Here is a 22544-nt window from a genome sequence, read left to right on the forward strand (position 1 = left end):
GATCAATTCAAACAGCTCCATCTTCCGCTCATCTCCTGTTGAGAAGATAAAAAATCTCTTATGCAACAAATGAAACTAATTCAAAAAAGACATTATTACAGCCATGACGAAAATTGCTAGGAAAAATTAAAAAATAAAAAATCGAAAGGAAAAAGAAGAATACGAAGATAATACTTGCAAAGGTTATTGCCAATTCAATTGTATAACTTTCATATCAAAGCACAAAGGTAGTATTCATCAACTGAACGAAATATTTGTAAATTGATTTATCTTATATTATTTCAAAAAATTTTATTAATTGAAAAGATCATGGCAATTCAGCCATTTCATTTTTGTGCTTAAAACATCATTATATTAAACTATCAGCTCATTAAGCATAGAATATGCGACTTTCAATGTTGACCAAAATGCACAAATAATTTGGTTTTTTTAAGATCATTAATTTTGAATATTCTATTTAATTTTATTTTTTTTTTTGTTTTTTTTTTATTTATTTTTAATTATTTAATAATTAACTTTTTGTTATTTTTATCGAATGATTCAAATGAATTTCTTTTTTTCTATTTTTTTTTTTTTTTATTAATTTTTGTTACAAAAACTGAAGTGAGAAAAAACAAGCATTAGCAATAAATTTGAAGTGTGAAATATGTCACATGACTTTTTTATAAAAAGAAAGAGAAGGTTTCCAATTTTCTTGTGACATAAAAATCCAGTAATCCTCCCATTTGTCTGGAATTATTTCTGACACGCTATTATCATTGCACTCTAAAAAAATTGAAGAATATGACGGTCTATTCACATCTTTTTTCACAATAGCGATAAAATGACCTTGTTCGTATATTGCAGTTGAGTGAATAATGCAACCAACAAAATCATAAACGACGGATCGCTCAATGCCATTCAAAATCAAGTCTCTTTCTTCCTTTAATTCAAATGGGTTTTTGATGTCTAACTCATTCGGTCCCTGTCCCTTTTCAATAAACACAATAGATTTCGGAGGTGCGAGAACCCGAAAAGTTTCATTGACATTGTGATTAATCGTGAGAATTTCCGGGAATGAAACAAAGCGAACGAATGGAATGCAAGGTTGGTCAGTTTCACACATATTACACATTCGATTTCGTTGTTCTGTGATAAGATTAACGTTTGTAAGTGATTTTAACAAGCCTCTGATTATGTCAGATCCATTTATAGTGAAATAATACCTTGTTTCACGATTCGAAACTAAGAAATTTTCACAATGAGTGCATTTACGAACGTTTTTGCTGTAGATTGAAAACATATGATAGATTTTATTCTTTTTATCCGACAACATATCCAACATTTTATCAAAAACATCAGTCAGTTTTTGTGCCACATTTCTTGGTCCAATTTTCAATTCGTAAAAGTTCCATATAACTGTTCCATTCCAAACTTTGCTGTTCTTTTTTGACTTCCGGAGCATTTCGAATAATTGTATGAACTCTGCTTGTTCATCCTTCATCATTGCAACTTGATTTCTGTTTATGTCAAGTGCAGCGAAACATTGACAAATAGAAGACAACGAACAGACACTCCCTGTATTCACAAGCCCTCTTTTCGACTCTAATTGTTGAAGCACACATAAGCGTGATTTCGCTTCGATTTCTTCATCCCGTTTGAGTGCATTTGAAAACGGTTTTAGTAGTTCATTTGAATCTTTCTTTCTTTTATCCATATTTTCTTCAGCTTCAAATTGATAACTATTAAGGTAATAAACTATTCTATCAATTGAAGAAGATGATAGAGTTTTTTTTTCATTTGAAGCAGATGGTGGTTGTGAGTCAGATGATTGTTCTGTAGCAAATGATAGATAATTTTGCAGAGAGGATAAAGAAAGGTTATGATATGTGTCAGATATTGTGTTTTTCTCATTCAAAAACATCTGTGATGATAGTGGCAAGTTCTCTGAAGGTGACGAAGAATTTGAATCAAGAGGTGAAGATGCTGAAAATGATGCAGAAGTCGTGGAAGAAGAATCTTCAAAAAGCGATTCTTGAATTGCTGGTTGAGAGGTTTTTGTGGATTCTTCATTTTGAAATGGAGGCTGAATCGTATATTCTGATGAATTGCATGAACTATTTGTAGTTGTAGAAAATGAAGAGGAAGAAGAGGAAGAAGAGGAGATGAACGAGGAAGCAGATGAGGCTGAAGAGTTAGAAAAAGAGGAGGAGGAAGAGGAATAGGAAGATGATGACAACAGAGGCAAAGGAGGAAGTGCAGAAGTTGATGATGCTTGGATAGAAGATGAAGTTGAAACAGCTTCTGCAGCCGGAGGTGAGAAAGGAGACAGAAAAAAAGGCTGAGCTGAAGTTGTTGTTGCTGAGGAAGCCGATGCTAAAGGAGATGATGAGGAAATCGATGAAGATGAATTGGTCTCATTTTTCAATGGAGAAGTGTTCGCAGGAGAAAAATGTGATTCATTTGAAAGATCTATTTTGGAGTTAATATTGCTTCCGTTATGTGGAGGAAATGAGTGATAAGCAGAAGCAGATAAAGAAGAGGAGGGGATTAGAGTTGTTCCTAGAAAAGAGGGAGATGAAGTTGATGAAGGGGATTGGAGGGATGCGGGAGTTGGAGAGGAGGCTGTGGGAGAAGAGACATTGGAGACGGAAACCATTCGTGAAGTTGTGAGGTTAGTGAAGGGGTTGGGTGAGGAAAAAGAAGAAGAAGATAGAGGAGGAGGAGGAGGGCTTGTTGGAGAAATGTCAAGTGGACATATTTCGAAAGAGGAGGAATGCAATGAAGAAGATAACAATGGCTGAGAATGATTCGAAGCCGAAGAGTTATTCGTTTTTGCAATTGATGTTAATTTCAACATCATCGATTGATCAGTTTTAATTTTTAATTTTGGCGTTGTGGGATTAAGAGATGAAGAACTTGATGCTGATGAAGTTGATGGGATGATTAACGGATAACCCGGTGGAGATGCAGCTGATGAAACCGGAACAGAAAAGGAAGGAGATGAGATATTTTTTGTTGAAAGATTATTGAACAAATTGGTGGGTTTTGTCTCTGTTTGAGAGGACTCATGAAAAAGCGATGATGTTGATGGCAAAGGAAGAGAAGCACTTGATGAAGAACGCGCTAAAGAGGAAGAAGTGTTCATTGAAGAAATAGGAGCGAAGGAGGATAAATGAAATATGTTGAAAGGAGAGTCAGGTGAAATAGAAGGTGGAGATGAGAAAGGAGAAGGAAATGAAGACAATGATGAAGAGTACGATTGTGCATGAAGAGGGAGAAATGAAGATGCTCCTTTTCCACTATCTTCTTCGTCATATCTCTTACTCGACGACATCTCACTTTCATCATCTGAACTTAGCAAAAATTCCTCTCTAATATTGTTATTTATTTCCCTTCTTCTGCATGAATTTTCCTTCGTTAGCAGCTTTCTTTTTCTGTGTTGTATCCAATCAGCATTATCATATGAGGAAACTTCAATATTGTATCCGAATTCGTTGCGAAGTTCCTTTTGAGAGTAATTTTGAGTCAGAGCTAGAATCATCATATTCTTGATGGGAGTTGAAGCATCATTAAATGCAAATCTCAATTCTTTAACAAGACATGTGAGAGGTGCTGTATTGATTCATTTCAACAGACAGATATCGAAAGAAAAAAAATCAGAAAAACAAAAAGACGAAACAGAAAAGAAAAAACAAGGAAAAATTAATATGATCGAAGAAATTAAACAAAAAAAATATTAAAAAAAAAGACATGCAGTTTGGCGATTTCATGGACTCAAGATAAAGTGATTTTCCTAAATCGTTTTCGTTCACAAAATTTGTGAACACAACAAATGCTCTTTCATATGGCATATTTTGCAACAACTCTTCCATGCGATCAACATCTGTTTTGATAGATTTCCGGCTCATTCCACGATGCTTTCTTCCAGAATTGAACATCAAAAAACAACTTTTCGACAATTTATTCTGCATATATTAAATGTTGATAAAAGATTGTTAAAAATAGTGAAAATGCAAAATTCTGAAATAATATATAACGAATTCAGTGCCGTTCCAAACCCCTTACACTCGGGTGAATGGAAAATGAAAACAAGAAAATAGTATTTTTGTGCTGTTTGATCTTTATTATATAAATAACTTGTGCATTTTGCTCGATTCAAAAAAACATATTTTTCTTATTCTAATTTGTATTTTTTATCAAGTTGTGTTGAACTTTACAAAAACAATTCATGCCCTAATTGCCATGATCTTTGGAAATAACACAATTTTCTTGACATGTTATTTTGTCGTTCATTCTATTATATTCATAAAGATAAAAATAAAATTTCTTCACTCAGACAGAAATTTGAAGTTCAATCATATTCATGCATTCATATTCAAAGAAACTGTGCCATTAGGGAAACTGACATTTCGGAAATGTTCTTGAAGAAGTTTGTTAAGAATTGACTGATAGGATCGTAAACATTTGTACAAGAATTGGGGCTTGAAACTGCTGAACATATTGATACAAAATTCGAAGACGATATTATTCAAATTTTGTTGATAGAACTGACAAACAAAAAATATCATTGTTCAAAAGGATAATTCACAAGAGAACAAAAGCGATATATATCAAAAAAACAGCTCAAAAATATTTATCAAATCAATGATCTTGATTCAAAGAGGTTGAACACAAGATTTTCAATGTTATCTGGAGAGACAACGCAAGGGAAATAGGAGTGGAAAGGATTCGGTATGTCCAGTAAAGACACTTCTGCAACAACTGATTGCTTGCAAGTTAGGCATATCTTTTTGCTCCGTTTTAATATTCAACCAAAATCGTTTCAAAAAATGAAGAGATTTGTTCTTTTGGAGACAACTCTGAACATCTTGAGCGGATTGCCAATACCGAACCAGAAAAAATGTCTCTTAATATTTGATTTAAGTTGTCTAAAAGTAATTATCATCTGAAGTAAACTATGCTTGATGTGAATTTCTTGTTGAACGATACAGATTTTTTAGCCATTCTTAACCAGCCTTATTATTTTTTCGAGTATCTGTCAAAGTTCAATCCTGTTAAAGTGTGTGACGAGCAGAGTTGGCGGTGCATTCATACATTCATCATTGCAACCTGTCTAATTTACACATTTAACAGCTGAACGAGCTGCAGGTTTTGATGTCAAGAGAAGGATGCGATTACGCTGTTCATTCACACCACTCATCTGGATTCAATGGGAGTGCAGGATTGAATGATACAACAGGAGCAATGTCTGCACTTTACAGACAGCCAAGTCGAATATTTTCAATTCGGCTGGAAGGCTCAAAACTCCCGCAATACTTTCCTTTTGAAGATCATTTTATATTTAGTGGATGAGACATGCCTCATCAACGCAAACAGCAGAAAAGCCCTCTTTGATTGGCTCTCCTCCGAACAGCACACCATTGTTACAGAGTCCACCACACGTTCCGTTGGAGTACATTGCACAGCATCAGATTTTGCACCAGCTCAACTTTTCATTCTCTCGAAACAGACAATCAACGTTTGCCTCGCTCTTTTCTGGCCAATCCGTCATCGAAACAGGCTATGCACCATCAACTTGAGCATTTTAGTTTGCGACATTTGCTTTTTACACTCTCATTCAGTCTGTAGCTCCAATGTTTTTTCAGTCGACTGGACAGTAGATACCATAACGGAGCTTTGTCTCTTTTTCTGTGTTTCCAAATTTTCAACTTCATGAAGCTCTTCAGCCTCGTTTTTTCACCAATCTTTTGGGTATTCTCGAAACGGCTCCTTCTCTTTCCGTGCATGTGGCAGGTTCAACCACATATCGTTTTCATCTGTCAGCTCGCATCAGCCTGTTCGCGAATTGACACACGAGCATAATATTATTTTCTTCTTTAAGAACAAGCAGCTTCCTTTTGCTGTGGTGGAGTTGCGAGTAACTCCAGATCCAACGTCACCTCCTCTGTTCGTTCCAGATGACTAGCCGTATATGTGCAGCTTGAGTGAAATGCAGTTTATGTCTGTTATGTCCCTCACAACACGCATCCACCAGGCACACATGAAGATGGACAAGACGGAGCTTGCAAAGCGGTTCTATGCAGCATAGAGAGAGTTTCTGCTCAGAGGAATGAAGAAGATAACGGTGTTGGAGCAGTTGCTGAACATTGTTTTGCATATCCTCCGGTCGTATGAACTGTCTACGCTGAAGTCATCGGAGAATTCACATGTTCTCAACAAGTGATCCAACAACAACAAAGACAACAACAACAATTCAGTTCATTTGGAGCAAGCGCATCTGCGTCACAGCCTTATTCCCTCGATTTGCTGTCCGAGAAGAAGATTCAATTTGGTTTTGGAGAAGATGCGAAGAAGCGCAAAGGAGATGCAATTTGTCTAATCGAATTCAACTGAATAAGCAGTGGCCTTTCACATTCTGGTGGCTCAACATTTTCAATTGCAACAGTCTCATCAGAGTCAACAACAGTTTCGTCCACAAACACGAACAACCCTCTGCCTTTGTTGACTCTGTTTTATCATCTTCAACTTCTGAGCTCTTAAACTGTCTTTAATCTCCATTGTCCACTGAATCCTCGTTGCCTTCCTCAATTATGGCATTCTTGCAGCCTTCTTCTTCATCTTCTTCAACTTCTTCTATGAGTGAATATGGGCCTGTCTCACACGACAGCATTTTCCGCTCCGTCGGAGCCATTTCGCGGCTAATCATATGCTTGAAAAGATAATAAAGAAAGTCACAAGATCAGGTTCTGCTTTCTGAATCACTGAAAGAAGTAATTTTCACTTCATTTCATTCATCGTCAGTCAGTCCGTCCATTGTGCTAACGTTTGCCTATGTCATTCCAGAGTTCTTAAATCAATTATCGAAGTGGCGGAATGCCTTTGTATATCGACTTGATGCTGAACTTCGTTTTCGGATAATGGAGATTGTTGAATTGCTGAATGAGACGAATCATAGCATAAATGGTCCTGCTGAAAAAATCGATAAAATGCGCAGACTTTTATCGGAGTTTTCAGGCTTTCTCGACAGAAGAATCGACTTTCAGATGGAGTTGCATGATGTGAGCGAAGAGATCAGTCAGCTTGTGAAATATCAACCAAAAGACAACAAGAAGATTCTATCACTTATGAATGAAGCAACTGAATTGAACCGTGCTTTGGAGAAGAAACATTCAGAATTTTTTGTATCGCTGGAAACAAAGAAGAGGCAGTTCGCTGGATAACTTTGGGGCAACAAAGGAGACTTTGTGTTCAGATCCTCAGTTTTGGTAAATCGTGCATTTTCTGTTCTTGCATTGCCGAATGATCCATATAGAGACACATTTATGCAGACAGAGACTGCACAGCGTTATTTCGACCATGTGAAGGAGAAGAAAGCAAAGCAACGGGAGCTCAACAGCGATGAGGTGCTTTTGTGATGAAATTGAAAACTTTTCGACAATTGAACGATTTGGATGGGGAATCACATTATGAACGAAACCTGTTTGTTCTCATTGATGATAAATGAAGGTTTGAAAGGAAAAAATGAGAGGATCCTGAAGTGGAAAAAAAACTTGTCAGAGGAGAAAGATCCTAAAAACAATCTCCTCATCATCAAGCAATAATTAAATGCAAACTATTAATGTCCATCACAGTGTGCTCTTTTTGAAAAGTTATTTATTCTGAATGTGCCTGAATTATCAATTTGATTCTCAAGATTCTTTTGTTGTTAATATATCTCTCTCCACTTTTCCTTCCTATTTTCAAAAAAAAGAAAAATAAGATATTTGTATGATATAAAAATACTATTTTTAATAACACAACTGAACTTTTTAGAAGAAAATTCCAATATCATCATCATTTCTCCATATCTTTCTAAAATAATAAAACATTGGATTTTTTTTTTCATTTATTTGTTTTTTTAATAATAAAGTTTCCAATAAAAACAACCGACTTTCAATATTTTAAGATGCAATAGATTATGCAACTATATTTGAGAAATAGCACTTCTTTATACAATTAAAATGCAAGTGGAATCTTTTTCAAAATAGGAGTGAAGTGAAGAAAATGAAAACAAAAAATTGTCATACAAAAATATCGTTTTTTGTCTAAAAATATTTTTTAAAAGATATTATTCAAATTTAGAGATCCAATTTCAATAAACTGAACAAATTTTAATTGTTGAACTTGTAGCAGAAACGATAGCCACTATTTGTTTTATAATTATTCTCAAAAACAAAAACACATCATTTAACATTTTCTGACAAATTACATTTTTATGTTTATTATAAATAAAATTCTCATTAAACAAAAACAAAACTTGAAGATAAGAAAATGAAGTTTTCTTATCGAAATAATTCAACAACCCATTTTTGATTATTCTTAATGTGAGTTGTTCAATGATTGATGACTTTGGAATGGAGTTAACAACTGAAGAGTTATTTTGATTATTCGTTTACACAATTATTTAAGTTTTCAAATGCGAATGCGAAAAAATGTTATCCAGAGTTTTATTAACAACCTTTTTAAATTTCATTGTTCAACAAGATGTTCTGAAAGATTTGTCGAAAGAATAATTTTAAAAACGTGTGAATTGTTTTTTTATTGTCATGATTAACATTGATTCTTGTGAATAAAGAAAGATTATGCAAAAGTTTTCTTTATTTGTATTATCTTTTTCAAATTTGTTTCAATATTTCATAGTGAACAAACTATCATCTATTATGCTATCCTTCCCAACCTCAACAGCCCTACCACTTCTCTTTATGCCTTCAACGCCTCTTTTCTCCATCAGACAAGATTTTTATCAAATGAACTTGTAAAATATAATGGATCTGAATCTCACAGAGAGAAATAATGTTGATTGCCCTTTGCTGAATTGTATAGCTATCGCTTTTAATTGTGCAAATGGAATGAATATTATAGAGGAAATGGATCTGCTGGTGGTGCACTCTTTGTTGCATGTTCAAATGCAAACCTTGCGATTTTTTCATGCTCATTCAACAATTGTTCTTGCACAGGTGGCTGGGAAGGAGGAGCATTGTTCTGCGGAAATTTGTTGAAAATTAATGTCACAAAATCTAATTTCACTAGCTGTTCAGCTGCTTATGGAGGAGCAAATTGTTTTGGTGGATCGCTATCAAATTCTGTTTGGACTTTCTCAGATAACAGAGTTGAAAATTGTTCAACAACATACTGGTGTGGAACTGGTAGGTATTTTAACATGGGAAGTACACCAAGTGCTCGATTCTTGTTTACTAAATGCAAGTGCATCTCAAATTCCGGTGGTGATGCTGCTGGCTCTCTCACATTTCACTTGCCTCCAAATAACAAGCCCAACCTGTTTTCAATTGTTGAGTGAAAGTTCATCAATAATAAGTTAACTTCATCATCCACATGGGGTGGTGCCGGAATATACTTTGATGGAACATACCCTTGGATGAATGAAATAAGATTCATCACATTCTGCTTCTTCGACAGCAAAACAGCAATTAATTGAAGAGGGAATGATGTGTTCTTTTACGGAAGTGATATTACACAATCCCTATTCCAGCAATGTGGTTCAACAACCCAAGCAAAAAGAGTGTATAATAATGGACAAGCTGATAATGCTGTGTACAACGGCTGGCTCTCTCTCATTGCCCAGAACAAAATCGTTGCAAATTGTGGAACTTATGTCGATACATGTGGCAAAACACAGCAAAGCCCATGTGCCACGGTGGAGTATGCTCTCGGATGCGTTGCTCCCTTCAGTGATGCCTCCCTCTCTCTTCTCGTCTCCATTTTCACTCCCACAAGCACTCTCACATTTCATGCCTCAAATACAAAAATCATTGGTAATGATAAATTTATTCAAAATTCATCAGAATTTCATTCCATTAATTAAGTTTGAATATTTTCCAAATCATAGAAAACTCCTTAAGCTTTCACATCACTTTCAACTGAAGAAAATATCTCATTTGTTTTTCGAGAAGTCTATCATCCGATCAGATAAAAATATTTCTTGAAAATATCTTTTCCTATTTTCTTCTTTTCAACAAAAACAAAATTATTTAAAAATGAACCGTTTTCAAATATTTAAAATATTTTCAAAAATATTTTATGTTTTATTCAAACGATTGAACCATTTTTCACATGAAATGGAGCAGACATTTTTTTCACAACTTCAAAAGTTAAATTCAATGCAGTTGTCATTTAAAATTCAAACGACAACCTGCAAATGCTAGTATTTTGATATCGTTTTTGTTTTATATCAATTCGTTTCTGGTTTCAATTACATTTCTTTTTAAAAAAGAAATGAAAACCTTTTTCTCAAATATTTTTTTTCTCAAATAATTTATTTATTTCCAAAAAGATATTCTGTGAAAAAAATATAAATCGACAAATGAAATCAATTTTTCCATCAAAAATTTATATCAATTTAAAAATACTAATCAATAAGAAACAAAATTTGATATTTTCTTTATTACTAATATATCGATAGATCATGGCGTTTTGGACATTTCATTTTTTTGCTCGAAACAACATAAAATTATATTTTCAGCTTATGAAGCATAGAAAAAACCTCTTTCAATGTTGACCAAAACGCCCAAATAATTTGATTAATTTATGATCAAGAATTTCATATATGTGATAATTTTTGAAAGTATTTACATTTAATTTGTGAATATTATTGCTTTATAAATGCAAACATGTCATCAGAAAATAGTTTTATTGTTTTTATAGGTTTATTTGAGGTTATTATAAAATCTGAAACATTAATTTCTTATTTGAGAAAAAATATTGATATTTGTTTTTGTTTATCGAAACTTTTGTATTGAAAATACAATTAAAACAATAATTGTTGAGCTGTTAAACTTTTATTAATTGATAACAATTCCATAATAAATTGAAAAAAATCGCAAATATGTCATTTTCTAAACAAGAGTCAACTCTTAATTCACGATGCAACGTTCTGTGGAAAGAAATACAACGCATAGGTGGAAATGACGTTGATTCATTGCTCGTCTATTTGTTTTACAACTACAGAAAATCATCTTCAGTAATTAATGATTTACTGAAATCCTTGAATGGTTTCGACATCAAAATTTTTAGATTGATAATAACTTATATTTTTCTCTTGAAATATTAATTTTTTATTTATATTGGTTTTTTTTGTTATTGCAAAAACTCAGAATATTACGAAATACTTCTTAAAGATCTCTCTGTTGTGTACAAGCACGCACAATTGCACACGCAAACTATGATCCTTCAAGCACTGACGCGTAATGCATCATTATCTGAGCTTCTGGAATATGGATTTGATATCACTGAAGGAAAGTATAATTATGCAAAACAAACTCTTATAAAAAACCAAGGATTTTTAATACCAGCACAATTGCCTCACACGCCATCATGCAAAAGTGGTTTGCATTAAATTCAATTTAAATTTCATTTTTTTTCTATTTTTTTATTTCTTTTTTTAATTTTTTTTTTTTAGGACTTAATGAAAAAGATTGGGAAAAGGGCAACAATTGGATGTTGGCCCATTCCACAGAGGCATCAACGTCATTGCAATCAGCCAAGAAAAAACCAAAAAAGGTTCCCGATTACGCACAGTTCATAGAGGAATCTGCATGGGATAATATCATCATCACAGAAAAAAATAATTCTCACAATAAACAATCTTCTACATCAGAAAAATCGTGCCAACATAATAAAAAATCAAATTTGGTATCAGAAAAAAAATCTTCTCCATCTCATGCAGTTAACGATCCTATTAACACTCCACTTCGAGCTGAAAGATGGACAACAAAAATCAAACAAAATAATACACTTCATTCCCGTCGAACTTCTCCATCACCAATACCATTTCATAAACTACTAAAACAAAAATCTCCCATTTCATCATCATCTTCTCCTTCTCCTTCTCCTTCTCCTTCTCTTTCTCTTTCTCTATCTCTTTCTCCCACTATTTCTTTGGCTTCCACTTATCCCTCTTCTTCTCCCTCTTCTTCTTCTTCTTCTTCTTCTTCTTCTTCTTCTTCTAATTCAAATAATTCTTCTTCTTCCTCCTCTTCCTCCTCATCTTCTTCTTCTCCATTAAATTCTTCTTCTTCTTCTTCCAATCTAATTTCTTCTGATGATTCTGACATTGATTTATCTGCTTGTACACCTGTCAATGATACCACCTCCCTTCCTTCTCCTTATCCTTCTCCTCTTTCTAATTCTTCTCAATCTTCATCTTCTTCCTCTTCCTCTTCTTCCTTTTCGATCAATGTGAAAAGAAAAGATACAATCAATACTTCTCCAGAAGACAAAGCAACTTCATCTTTTCACAACGAAAATATGTGGGTTAGCGGCCAACTTATGGAATATGTCACCTCACCCACTCTTATTCCTCCTCATGCGTTCCAAAATCTAGTCTCATCTGTCACAAAAGAGAGCAACATTTCAACACAACAACAAAAGTCACAGTTTATTACAAGAGATAATTCAACAAATTTTGATCCGTTTATTTCTTCTTCATCCAAATCAACGGCTAATGTTTTTAAATTCACACCAAATACTCCATTAAAAACAGTAAAAGGGTTGGCAAATCTTGGAAACACATGTTACTTGGCATCTCTTCTGCAATGCTGGTCCTCGATCTGCAGTTCAAAACCAACGATCTTCACAAAATCACATTCAAATAAGACATTATCTTCTCGAATGATGAGTATATGCAATCAAATCCTCAAAGATGGAACAAAAGTGCATTCATGGATCCCATCAGTTGTTAGCAAATGGGAAGACTTTTGCGGATATGGAAGCAAACAGCAGCAGAATGTTTCAGAAGCTTTCGAAAATCTTCATCAATTGTTTGAAAAAGACGGATTATTAAAACAAGATAGTTTCAATCCAGTTATTATTTCACATATGAAATGCGTGAAATGTCAAAAACTCACATCACATATCGACAACATCAACAATAGCATAATCATCAATTCTTCATCTACTCACAATGGTTTATCTTCTTTGTTTTCAACTGAAATACTAGATGGGAAAAATAGTGTATATTGTGAAGAGTGCAAAGAAAAATGCTGCACTGCCAGGTGGGAGGAAATGATTTCGTTTCCGGAGGTACTGGCCCTCTCCCATGAATGTACCAATCCTGCTGGTTCTCATCCTTCTCGAACACTTCTTATCGAGACTGATATGTCGAATAAACGTTCATTTTGCAAAGGATTTGCAAATGAAAATATAACTTCATTTCACAACCAAAATAAAGAAACAACATTCTATCACTTAATTGGACAAATCCTTCATAAACAGTTTGATAATAGCAACGGTCATTACATTGCCGTTGTGGTAAGAAAGAAAGGAATTAGAAAGATGTGGATCACCTGTAACGATGATGATATTAAACAATTTGATAGTGACAATTGGACTAAGACTTGGAAAGAACTTTACGCACAGGGTTACACTCCTTCACTTTCATTCTACGTAAAAGAAAACTCACTATCTACGCATCCAACTATTCAATTTGGTGGTTCCTCTATTTCTTCCTCCTCTTCTCAATCTTTAAATATCAACAACACAAACACAGACACAACTCCACCATCATCGTTCATCACACCACCGCATAGTTCAACTTCCATTCCTCAATTAACTTCTTCAATCACATCTTCATGTGGATTGGAAGCATTAAAAGAAAAAAGAAAGAAAATGGGCATTTTTTCTCCCAACGAAAAGAGATTAATCTTCAAGCCCAAGACGAAATTATGGAAAGAGTTTTCTGAAGAAACGAACATCAAAGTTTCTTTGTCTCACTTTTACAAACTCACTTCAAACTTCTCCAAAGCAAAAAGGCGCACAGATCTCTGTGGGATGTGCGAGAAACTCAACTATCTGGAAAACAAATTAAAGTCATCTCAAAACAAAAATGGACTGTCTGAAGCAGAGTTTCATTCACTTAAATTACTTCGTCAACATCGTCTTGTTGCAGAAATGCAACGAAAACATTATCAATCGACTGTCGACAATCTGAAAGAGGGAGAAGCAGTCTTCGTCTTCGACTTCAAAGAGAAATGGAAACTCCCCATCAGAAAAAATCAACTTCAACAAGAATTCTTTAATTACCAACAAGTTTCTCAATTCACAATCATCTCTCTTCAAAAAATTAATAATCAACAAATAAAAAGAACTTTCAACTTCTTCTCCGACTGCCTCTCAAATGATCACAGATTTGTTATTGAGTGTCTGGAATCTGTGATCAAAAGACACTTCTTCTCAGACACTCACACTTTTAAGTTCTTCTGCGATTCGGGTCCACACAACCGAAATCGCTTCCTTCTTCACTTCATCCTCTCAAAACAATCCAAACTCCTCAAAAAGAAAAATTCACAACTCAACTTCTTCGCTGAGCACCACGGAAAGAATATCTGTGATAGTGAATTTGGTGCGTTAGTGAATGCAATCGATAACAATCTTTCGACTGAGCACATCACTACACTTCATGATTTGATCAACTTCTTCGAAAACAATATGAATGTTTCAACATCTGTTTCATCATCTTCGCAATTGAATATTTTTGAATCATCCTCATCAAACAACTCCCCATCGTCAACATCTATCAAGGAGTGTGTGCATGAGAGGTACTTTGAAGAGTATGTACCATCTCAGCAAATTTCATGGCCGTCATTGTCAGTCCCTCACATGAAGGACTATTTATATTTTGAGCGCAAGGGCTCATTTGTCTGCGCATCTGCTGTTGGATATCTTCCTCAACGCTCTCTGGTTGCCCTCGAATCTTCGACAATGAAAGAAAAAGTGCAACGTTCAAGAAAGTCATTTCACTCTGATATCACATCATCTAACTCTTCTCTTCTTTCTCAATCTTCTCAAGATCTTCTTTCAAGAAGATTTGAGCTTCTTCTTGACTCTTCATCTTTAAATGAATCTCAAAATTGTATTAATGGTGTCCCTTATTAAGAAACTAGTTGTTGTGCATGCTTAGCTGGCACTCTATCGGAAGGGTGCTGGACATGACTGTTCGTATTAGATATTGCAGCCTTCGGGCTGCTTTATCCGGACCTGGATACGACGAACAGCCTCCCAGGTGCACAACAGTTAGAATCCGATTGTTTTCTGAATGTTTCTGTCCAGATAATGTCCCTATTTTCATTTTATTATTGTCCCGAATGTGAATTATGTTTATGAATAAATAGAGATTCATTTTTTGATGGGTGTTGTGAAGAGTTTCAATGATTTTTGAATTTGATCTTAGGAAAGGAGAATAGCTGAGAGTGTGAAGTGATGTTTCATCACTGTGTCTGCCTTTTTTCTCTGTTGAATTTGATCTTTCTGAGTTTGGACAAGAGAAATATCAGAAAGTGCTGAGTGGGTTGAAAACAAAGGATTAACAGTCAAGTTTGTTTTTGAACCAAAAGTATTTGTATTCTTTTGTGTTTTGAATTGACTATGATGCCATGCATTTGTTGATATAGTAATGCTTTTTATTGAATCTTTTATTGTTCATATGAATTGATATTGAATTGACTGTCGGGAAATGTTTTAATGATGATATAGTAAAAATAATTTTTTTTGAAAGTGATGCAACAAGAAAAGAAACATATTTGTTGTTTTCTATTTTTAAGATGATTAATACAATGAAGTGCTAATGTTATTTATGTGTTATTTTGTTTTATGATTGTTATCGAATTAGCAATGTATTTATTTTTCTGTTTTTATTATCACTGAATATTCATCAACTGTTGTTGTAACTCAACAATGAAGATATTGATATCAAAACAATTATATATTGAATGGAAGAATAATAATAAGCATTTTCATTCAAAAACAAAACATTTTTTAAGAGACAAAAATTTCAATGATATTTTTCTGATATAAGGTGTTTATTCAATGAAATATGAAAAAACTACTTTTCACCTTATGTGAATCTAACATAATTTAATAACGATTTTCTGATGACTTGCAAGCATTAATAAAGCAATATTATTCACAAATAAAATGAATAATATTCAAACAAATATCACATTTCCAAAATTAATGATCATAATAAAACCAAATTATTTGTGCATTTTGGTCAACATTGAAAGTCACTTTTTCCGTGCTTTATAAGCTGAAAATATCATTTTATGCTGTTTTGAGCAAAAAAATAAAATGACCAAAACGCACATGATCTTATTAATATATTTTAAAACATTCGAAATTCTTGATCATAAATTAACCAAATTATTTGTGCGTTTTGGGCAAAAGTGGAGGAGGACTTTTCAACACCAGATAGTTGTTAAATATCATTTTATGCTGTTTTGAGCAAAAAAATGAAATGCCCACAACGCCATGATCATGTCAATTAATAAAAATTTTTTTTTTGAAAAATAAAAAAAGATTATCAATTTTATAGATATTGCATTCAATTGATGAATATTTGATTTGACCGTTATTAAAATATATTGTAAACTTGCAAAATATATAAGAAGTGTGCTTTTTTTCGTATATTCTCTCCAATTTTTTTATCATAAGAACAAATCATAAACATATTATCTCAATTTCAAATTTTATTTGTTTTATATGAAAACAGTTCAGCATTTATCTTTTTTTGAAAAAAGGTGTGCATTATTTCTATGAGTTTAATGGAACACATTTCTGAAAAAACTGCTTTTTCTTTTAGTGTTGTTTGTTGGTCGAATGGCATTTCACTCTCTTTGATTATCATCATCAACAACAACAGCCAACCCCAAATTTTCAACAAGGGAGTCACCTTAAATACTTCTGTAAATGCTTCTCCATCCAGTCATCATTCATCAGGCTCGAAGGAGTTGGCTGATTCAAAAATTCACTGAACCGAAAACAATGGCAAGTTTCACGGTTTATGTGAAACACAAAACATCCACAAGATCATCAAGAAGTTTCTCGAGATCACATACGAAAAAGAGAAGATTATACAAGCGTGATCATGCAAATACAAGTGAAGCTCGCCAGAACACCAAAATCTACTGGATCTGATAGAATTCAAAGAGCGGTGAAATAATATTGTTCTTCATCTGTTTCATTGTCTTTTTCCTCCTCCTCCTCTTATTCTTTTTCGTTATCGTTTTTGTCATCTTTGATATTTTTCTCTTCATCAAAGTGGGATTAGATGTGCAAGCCGCTTCCGCTGTTGGAAAAGGACATGTATTACAAACACAGCTCCATTGCAACTTTCTTTTTACAATTTTTTTTTATTCCAACATTTTTTAAGGAAGCATACTCAAAAACCGCAGTGGCTATAGGCATATCTGCGTACGACAGGAGGCTCAATCCAAAGAGAAAAGCGTCAAAGGAAATTTTACTGGAAGGGCAGCTGCTGGAGATTGTGTGCTTCTTGCAAAGCGAAATAAAGCGCGTTGATTTTTTTTCAGTTGGTAAAGTGGAAAGCAGAATTCGAAAGACAAACTGCATATTTTGCACTCAAATCAAGTTTGTGTTCATACGCGATTTCTGATTCGGTCGACAATTTCTACGATCACGAAAGAGTGTTCACGAGCCCATATGACGAAATGACTGCGATACAACGTGCTGTTTCAAATGAGCCTTGCCTGACTGACACGGAACCCTCTGTCATTTCTTCAGTGCCCCGAAAAAGAATTAGAATAAGTTGTAGATTCGAAAAGAGAAGCGTTGAGACAACAATCCGCAAGCTCATTGCAGAATCAACTCAATCTGCAAGACGTTGAGTTGACTGTGCCGTTTGCATGGCATGAAAGCCCTGAGCCGCTCGATGAGTTACTCGCTCAAACATCGAAAGAAAATGCAACAGCATAAAATGCGTTGCCTTTTGCATCATTATTATCAACAGCATCTACTATTTTCTCAAAGTCCGGTTCTGCCTACTCCTCCTGCTTCTATTCCTCCTCACTGTAGCAGCAACTTGTCTCCTCTCTCTGTCTTCTTAATGATGTTGATCACGCTTCTCTTCTTCTCTTCAAAGCAACACTAGCTGGAAGCCTGGGGTGCACTCAAAAAGTGTCTGCCACACGCGCTGAAAAAAGACGAGCAATGTTCGACTGCTCTTGTCTTAAGCGAATATCCTTTATCTTCTTTTTGTTCATTCGTCTGGGCAGTTTTTATAGAAGTTAAAGATATGGCCGGACCTTCTGAGATATGCGTGAAGCTCTGAGTTCTCACTGAGATGTGTGTGAAACAGCTTGAGCGCATCCAGTTCACCAACAACGAGCACGAATTTGAAGGCTGGCTAAACGTTGTGACTGTTAGGTGTTATTCGTCATCTTCTTCTTCCTCTTCTTCTGCATCTTTTTCCTGCAACATCTTGCATAATCAAAGGCGGTTGTGTGAGGATCGCACATTTCCCTTGAGTAATCTTCTGAGTTTCTTCCTCATGCTGTTCAAGTTATTCTGACTACTGCTGCTGGATCTTATTAAAATAGGCGAAATGAGAATAATTCAGTTAACGACAGCTGCTGTGGTTCTGTGCGAAACGGCAATGTGAGAGATATTACAAACGTGTGAAATGATCTGGTCGTTGTAAGGCCATTCAGAAGGACGGAAAAGAATGGAAGAAAACAATCTGTTAATCACAAAGGATTCACAATTGGAGATGAGGCACGATTGTTGATGTGGGTTGGAGGTTAAGGAGAAGAATGAAATGGAAAAAGATGCGAAAAATGTGAAGAGTGAGAAAGAGACTTCAGAAGGAGGAATGGATGAAGTCAATAGCAGAATGAATACAGAAAAAGAGGAGGCTGAAGTTAACGTTGTTGATGGATATGATTTTGACATAGGAATGGAGAATAACGAGATTGAGAATGAGAGAGAAGGAGAGATGAATGTTGAAAGTGGAAAAGTTGAAAAGAAAGGAAAAGAAGTGAAAGAAAGATACGAAAATTTTTTTCGTCAAAAGGATAGATGAAATGAATAAAAGAAGAAGAGGAAGAAGAAGAAGAAGAAAGCACAAACCCACTGTAATAAGGCACAAAGATCTGATGCAGATTCTCAGCGCGTTGATTAAAAATCACCTGGATGTGACAACTCAGTCGCTGAACAATAAGAAAAAGCCATATTTTTCAGCTTTTTTGTGCAATTTCAGCAAGAATTAATAAACAAAGCACATCTCAAGTGAAAGAAGGTTGTTCTTCTGGTTTGGTGAAGCTGTTGGATGAAAATTTATCCAAAATTGTGAACGCAGTCACGGAATAAAAAGAAGAGTGGGAAAAGGAAGTTGGAAATGGTAATGAAAATTAGATGAGGGACGTCAAAGGCGTGGGAGAGAATGGAAGTTGAGTGATGTGCAGTGCAAGAAGCGCTGATTTTATAATTGTTTATGTTTTTGATGGGAAATAATTTGGTTCGACCTTCTCTTTTTCTATGCGACAATATTAGAGTTCCTCATCATCATCATCATCTTCTTCTTCTTCTTCCTCTTCCTCTTCTTCTTCCTCTTCTTCTTCCTCTTCTTCTTCCTCTTCTTCTTCTTCTTCTTTATCTTCTTCTTCTTTATCTTCTTTATCTTCTTCTTTATCTTCTTCTTCTTCTTCTTCTTCTTCTTCTTATTCTTATTCTTATTTATATTCTCCCCCAACCCCACTGACGATACGCCATCAACTCCACCTCCCAGTGTCTGGCGTGCTTTGAACATTTCAACAGTTGCCACTTCTCCTCTGGACACGCCCCGTCGCATAACGCTGGCTGAATTGTGTTATCACTTTGGCTTCTGCTGCTCTGCTCCGTAGGATGCAGAAGATGCAAAGGATACTTTAAGAGAAATGAAGATCTCATCTAAACATCTGCCACTTGAGAAGAAATTGTAAACTTCTTCTGATTCTGTGTCTTTCTTGGAATTTGCTCTAGGATTTCAGCAACCCTCCGCTATTTCTTTCTCTGATTCCTCGTCCTCTTCCCGCTTTGAAATCGTTGTTCTCTGCTTCATTGTGTTCCATTCATCATCATCTTCTTCTCCACTGTCGCCTCCTCCTTTTTCATTATTCTCTTCTTCATCATCATCGTTATCAATGCATTCTGCAGCTTCACTGAATGTGCATTTGAACTGTTTTCCTATTCCCCAGAGGCGCATTCCGCTCTGCTTCAGCACTTCAAACGGCTTCCGCGCTCCGTCTGTGCTGATCGGAGTGAATGAGGCAAATGGGCATCGAATGAGAAATGGCAGTGGAAGAGGGAAGGAGCTTCAAGGCACATTGCGTTCATCAGCTCGCTTTATGACACCGCCAAGAAGCGAAGAGAGAGAAGTTCAAGTTCAAATGAAAGAGGCAAAGAAGGCGGATTTCAGAAGCAAATTGAGCGCAGAGCAGAGGATAGGGAGACAGCAGGAAGAGCCAAAGGCGAAGACGAAGAAGAAGGAGAAAGACGAGTTTTGCACACACAAATTGGCACTTTCGACACAAGACTTACACAGACATCAACAGAAAGAAGGAGGGACATGGGAAGAGAAGAAGGAGGTGATGAAAATGATGATGAATAGCAGCAAACGTTTTATTCGTTCGACAGCACACTCTCATCTGCACGATGGCACTCTCAAAACATCACAGCCTCCTCAATATTTGCCACTCCACCTTTTTCTTCCAATATCACACACACAATTGTCTGCCCCTTCTGTTCTTGTTGGTACTCCGGCGAAGCCACCAACTCCTTCATCTTCTGCAACAGACTCTTATTAGCTCTTACTGAAGTCGCTCTGAGCACAGAACATTTCTAACCCTTCTTTTTCTCTTTTTGCTCTTATATTTACATTCTTGCGGAGTTTTTTAAGTGCGGTTCTAGGGAAGAAGATATTTTGCAATCTGAAAATGCTTTAAAGCAGGAACATACGAACCAGGGGTGATGCATTTGAGTGACAGTGAATGGTGCTGAACAACGGTGCATATGTTACAAGCGGATTTATGAAAGCGATGTTGAGACCACCGGCATCGGAGCAGACGAAGTTGCCGTGGGAGAAGTGGTAATTCCAAACGGTAAGGCTGTTGTTGGTTAACTCACTGTCGTTGGCATGTGCGCAACTGCTGATCTTGGAGAGCAAGTTGTTAGTGAAGAAGGAATTCTTCATTCTAAAGGAGCTTCATGATAAATTTGACATTGAATAAGAAGAATAGCGCTGTTTGCTTTAATGGAGAGATCTGTTGCGAGAGATGTTAGACGGAGTTGCTAAATCCAACATCAATCACGTACAAGACTGTGAAGTACTGAAGGAGGAGAAATTGAAGCCAGAGAGAAAAGATTCAGAAAGATGTCTGGAGGAATCCGTCGAAAATGTGAAATACTGAAAAGTTGATTGAAGCGAAGGAGGAGCGGAAGGAGGAGTGGAATGAGATGAGGATGCAGTTGTTGTCTAATGCAATATCAGCGAGCGGGAAAATGTAAAGTGAACAAAAACAAAATTGTTCGAGTAAGACCAAATTCGAATGTTGGAAAGGCAATTCTGGAGAAAAATATAAATAAAGGTTGCGGAGAAGGAGATACAGAGGTTAAGCGGGGAGTGGAATAGCTTTGGAGAGGAGTCTGTGTCTTTGCAGAGGAATATCCGGTGGGTGTGGAAGAAAAGAAATGAAGGGCAGGATGTTAAAGTCGTGATCGTGATCGGTGTGAGAGGAATCAGAGCTTCAATTGGATGTGCTCGCAGCAAGAGAAGGTTGGGTGAACTCGATGGAAAAGAGGGACTCATCGATTTAGGCTGGGATATAGGAGCTCCGGAGAAAGAGGTACTTTCCTCGGAAGGCGTCGTTCAAGGCTATGCGGATGTTGAGAACGGAGACAAGGATTGGAGGAGCTTTAGCGGAGTGGATGCAGTCTATAAAGAGGTCGTCTCCTTCGGTCGACATATCGCTCACATAGATGGTGAAATGTCATGTTTTGGTAGCGCAATCCATTGCTCATTCGCTCTCAGCATTTCACATAAGAGCTGGCCCCTTGCATAAGAGCGTAATGTGACCATGTTTGCAGATTCTCGTCTTAATAATGTTCTTGATTCTGATTCAGGTTGCCTCAAAGCAGTTGAGTCGGTCAGAGCAGACGGGAAAACTGCCATGAGTGAAGAATCAGCGAACAAAGCGAAATTGAATTGAAAGGATACAATTACTGTAAAAGTGGATATAGCAGAGATGCGGAGAAACAGGCCAGGAAAGGAGACAGCGGAGATGGTGTTGCATAAATGAGCATACCCACTTCTTTTTTATCAATCATCTCAGACGAAAGGAATGTTTGTAGAGTCTGCATGAAAAATGAACAGCCTTATAAAAGAAGGACTCAGCTATCAAGGAAGGCTATGACTAAAAGGTGGATGATAGAGGATAAAAGAGAAATGCTGAAAAAAAATTTTTATAAGGATTTGAAGACAAAATTCTCCAATTTCCTATTGTTTATTCATTTTTTCTTTGCAATTTTTTTTAACTTTGTTTGATCAATCTATTTAAATAACTTCTTTTAAGTTTTATTTGCTTTTAAGCAAAAAGAAGCAGCAAACCGTTGTATATCTGATAAATATCTAGCTTTCTATCATTTTTTTGTCTGTTTGCTTTTCAAATTGTTTCATTTCAACAAATGTTTTTTGATCTTTTTAATTAATTTTAAGATTTCTTTTCAATAACTTATTTGAC

General features: G+C 35.5%; 5 protein-coding genes across 5 annotated transcripts; 4 read left to right on the top strand and 1 right to left on the bottom strand.

Annotated features, from left to right (window-relative positions):
- Positions 1-649: 649 nt before the first annotated feature.
- Positions 650-3316, bottom strand: MONOS_6895 (uncharacterized protein; the record flags this gene model as incomplete). Its single annotated transcript, XM_067877169.1, has 1 exon — positions 650-3316. One exon carries the CDS (start codon positions 3314-3316, stop codon positions 650-652), a length of 2667 nt encoding a protein of 888 aa, XP_067721279.1.
- A 7884-nt stretch (positions 3317-11200) lies between these two features.
- MONOS_6894 (uncharacterized protein) lies at positions 11201-13045 on the top strand (the record flags this gene model as incomplete). Its single annotated transcript, XM_067877168.1, has 3 exons — positions 11201-11363; positions 11438-12765; positions 12977-13045. The coding sequence occupies 3 exons, from the start codon at positions 11201-11203 to the stop codon at positions 13043-13045; spliced, it is 1560 nt and encodes a 519-aa protein (XP_067721280.1).
- A 5541-nt stretch (positions 13046-18586) lies between these two features.
- On the top strand, positions 18587-19572 carry MONOS_6893p1 (uncharacterized protein; the record flags this gene model as incomplete). Its single annotated transcript, XM_067877166.1, has 2 exons — positions 18587-18805; positions 19321-19572. 2 exons carry the CDS (start codon positions 18587-18589, stop codon positions 19570-19572), a joined length of 471 nt encoding a protein of 156 aa, XP_067721281.1.
- A 377-nt stretch (positions 19573-19949) lies between these two features.
- On the top strand, positions 19950-20612 carry MONOS_6893p2 (uncharacterized protein; the record flags this gene model as incomplete). The annotated part of the gene is made up of 1 exon (XM_067877167.1): positions 19950-20612. The coding sequence occupies one exon, from the start codon at positions 19950-19952 to the stop codon at positions 20610-20612; it is 663 nt and encodes a 220-aa protein (XP_067721282.1).
- A 329-nt stretch (positions 20613-20941) lies between these two features.
- On the top strand, positions 20942-21866 carry MONOS_6892 (uncharacterized protein; the record flags this gene model as incomplete). Its single annotated transcript, XM_067877165.1, has 2 exons — positions 20942-20974; positions 21393-21866. 2 exons carry the CDS (start codon positions 20942-20944, stop codon positions 21864-21866), a joined length of 507 nt encoding a protein of 168 aa, XP_067721283.1.
- Between the last annotated feature and the right edge of the window lie 678 nt (positions 21867-22544).

The sequence above is a fragment of the Monocercomonoides exilis genome (genome assembly GCF_001643675.1).
Source record: "Monocercomonoides exilis strain PA203 chromosome Unknown scaffold48-729018, whole genome shotgun sequence".
NCBI lineage: Eukaryota > Preaxostyla > Oxymonadida > Polymastigidae > Monocercomonoides > Monocercomonoides exilis.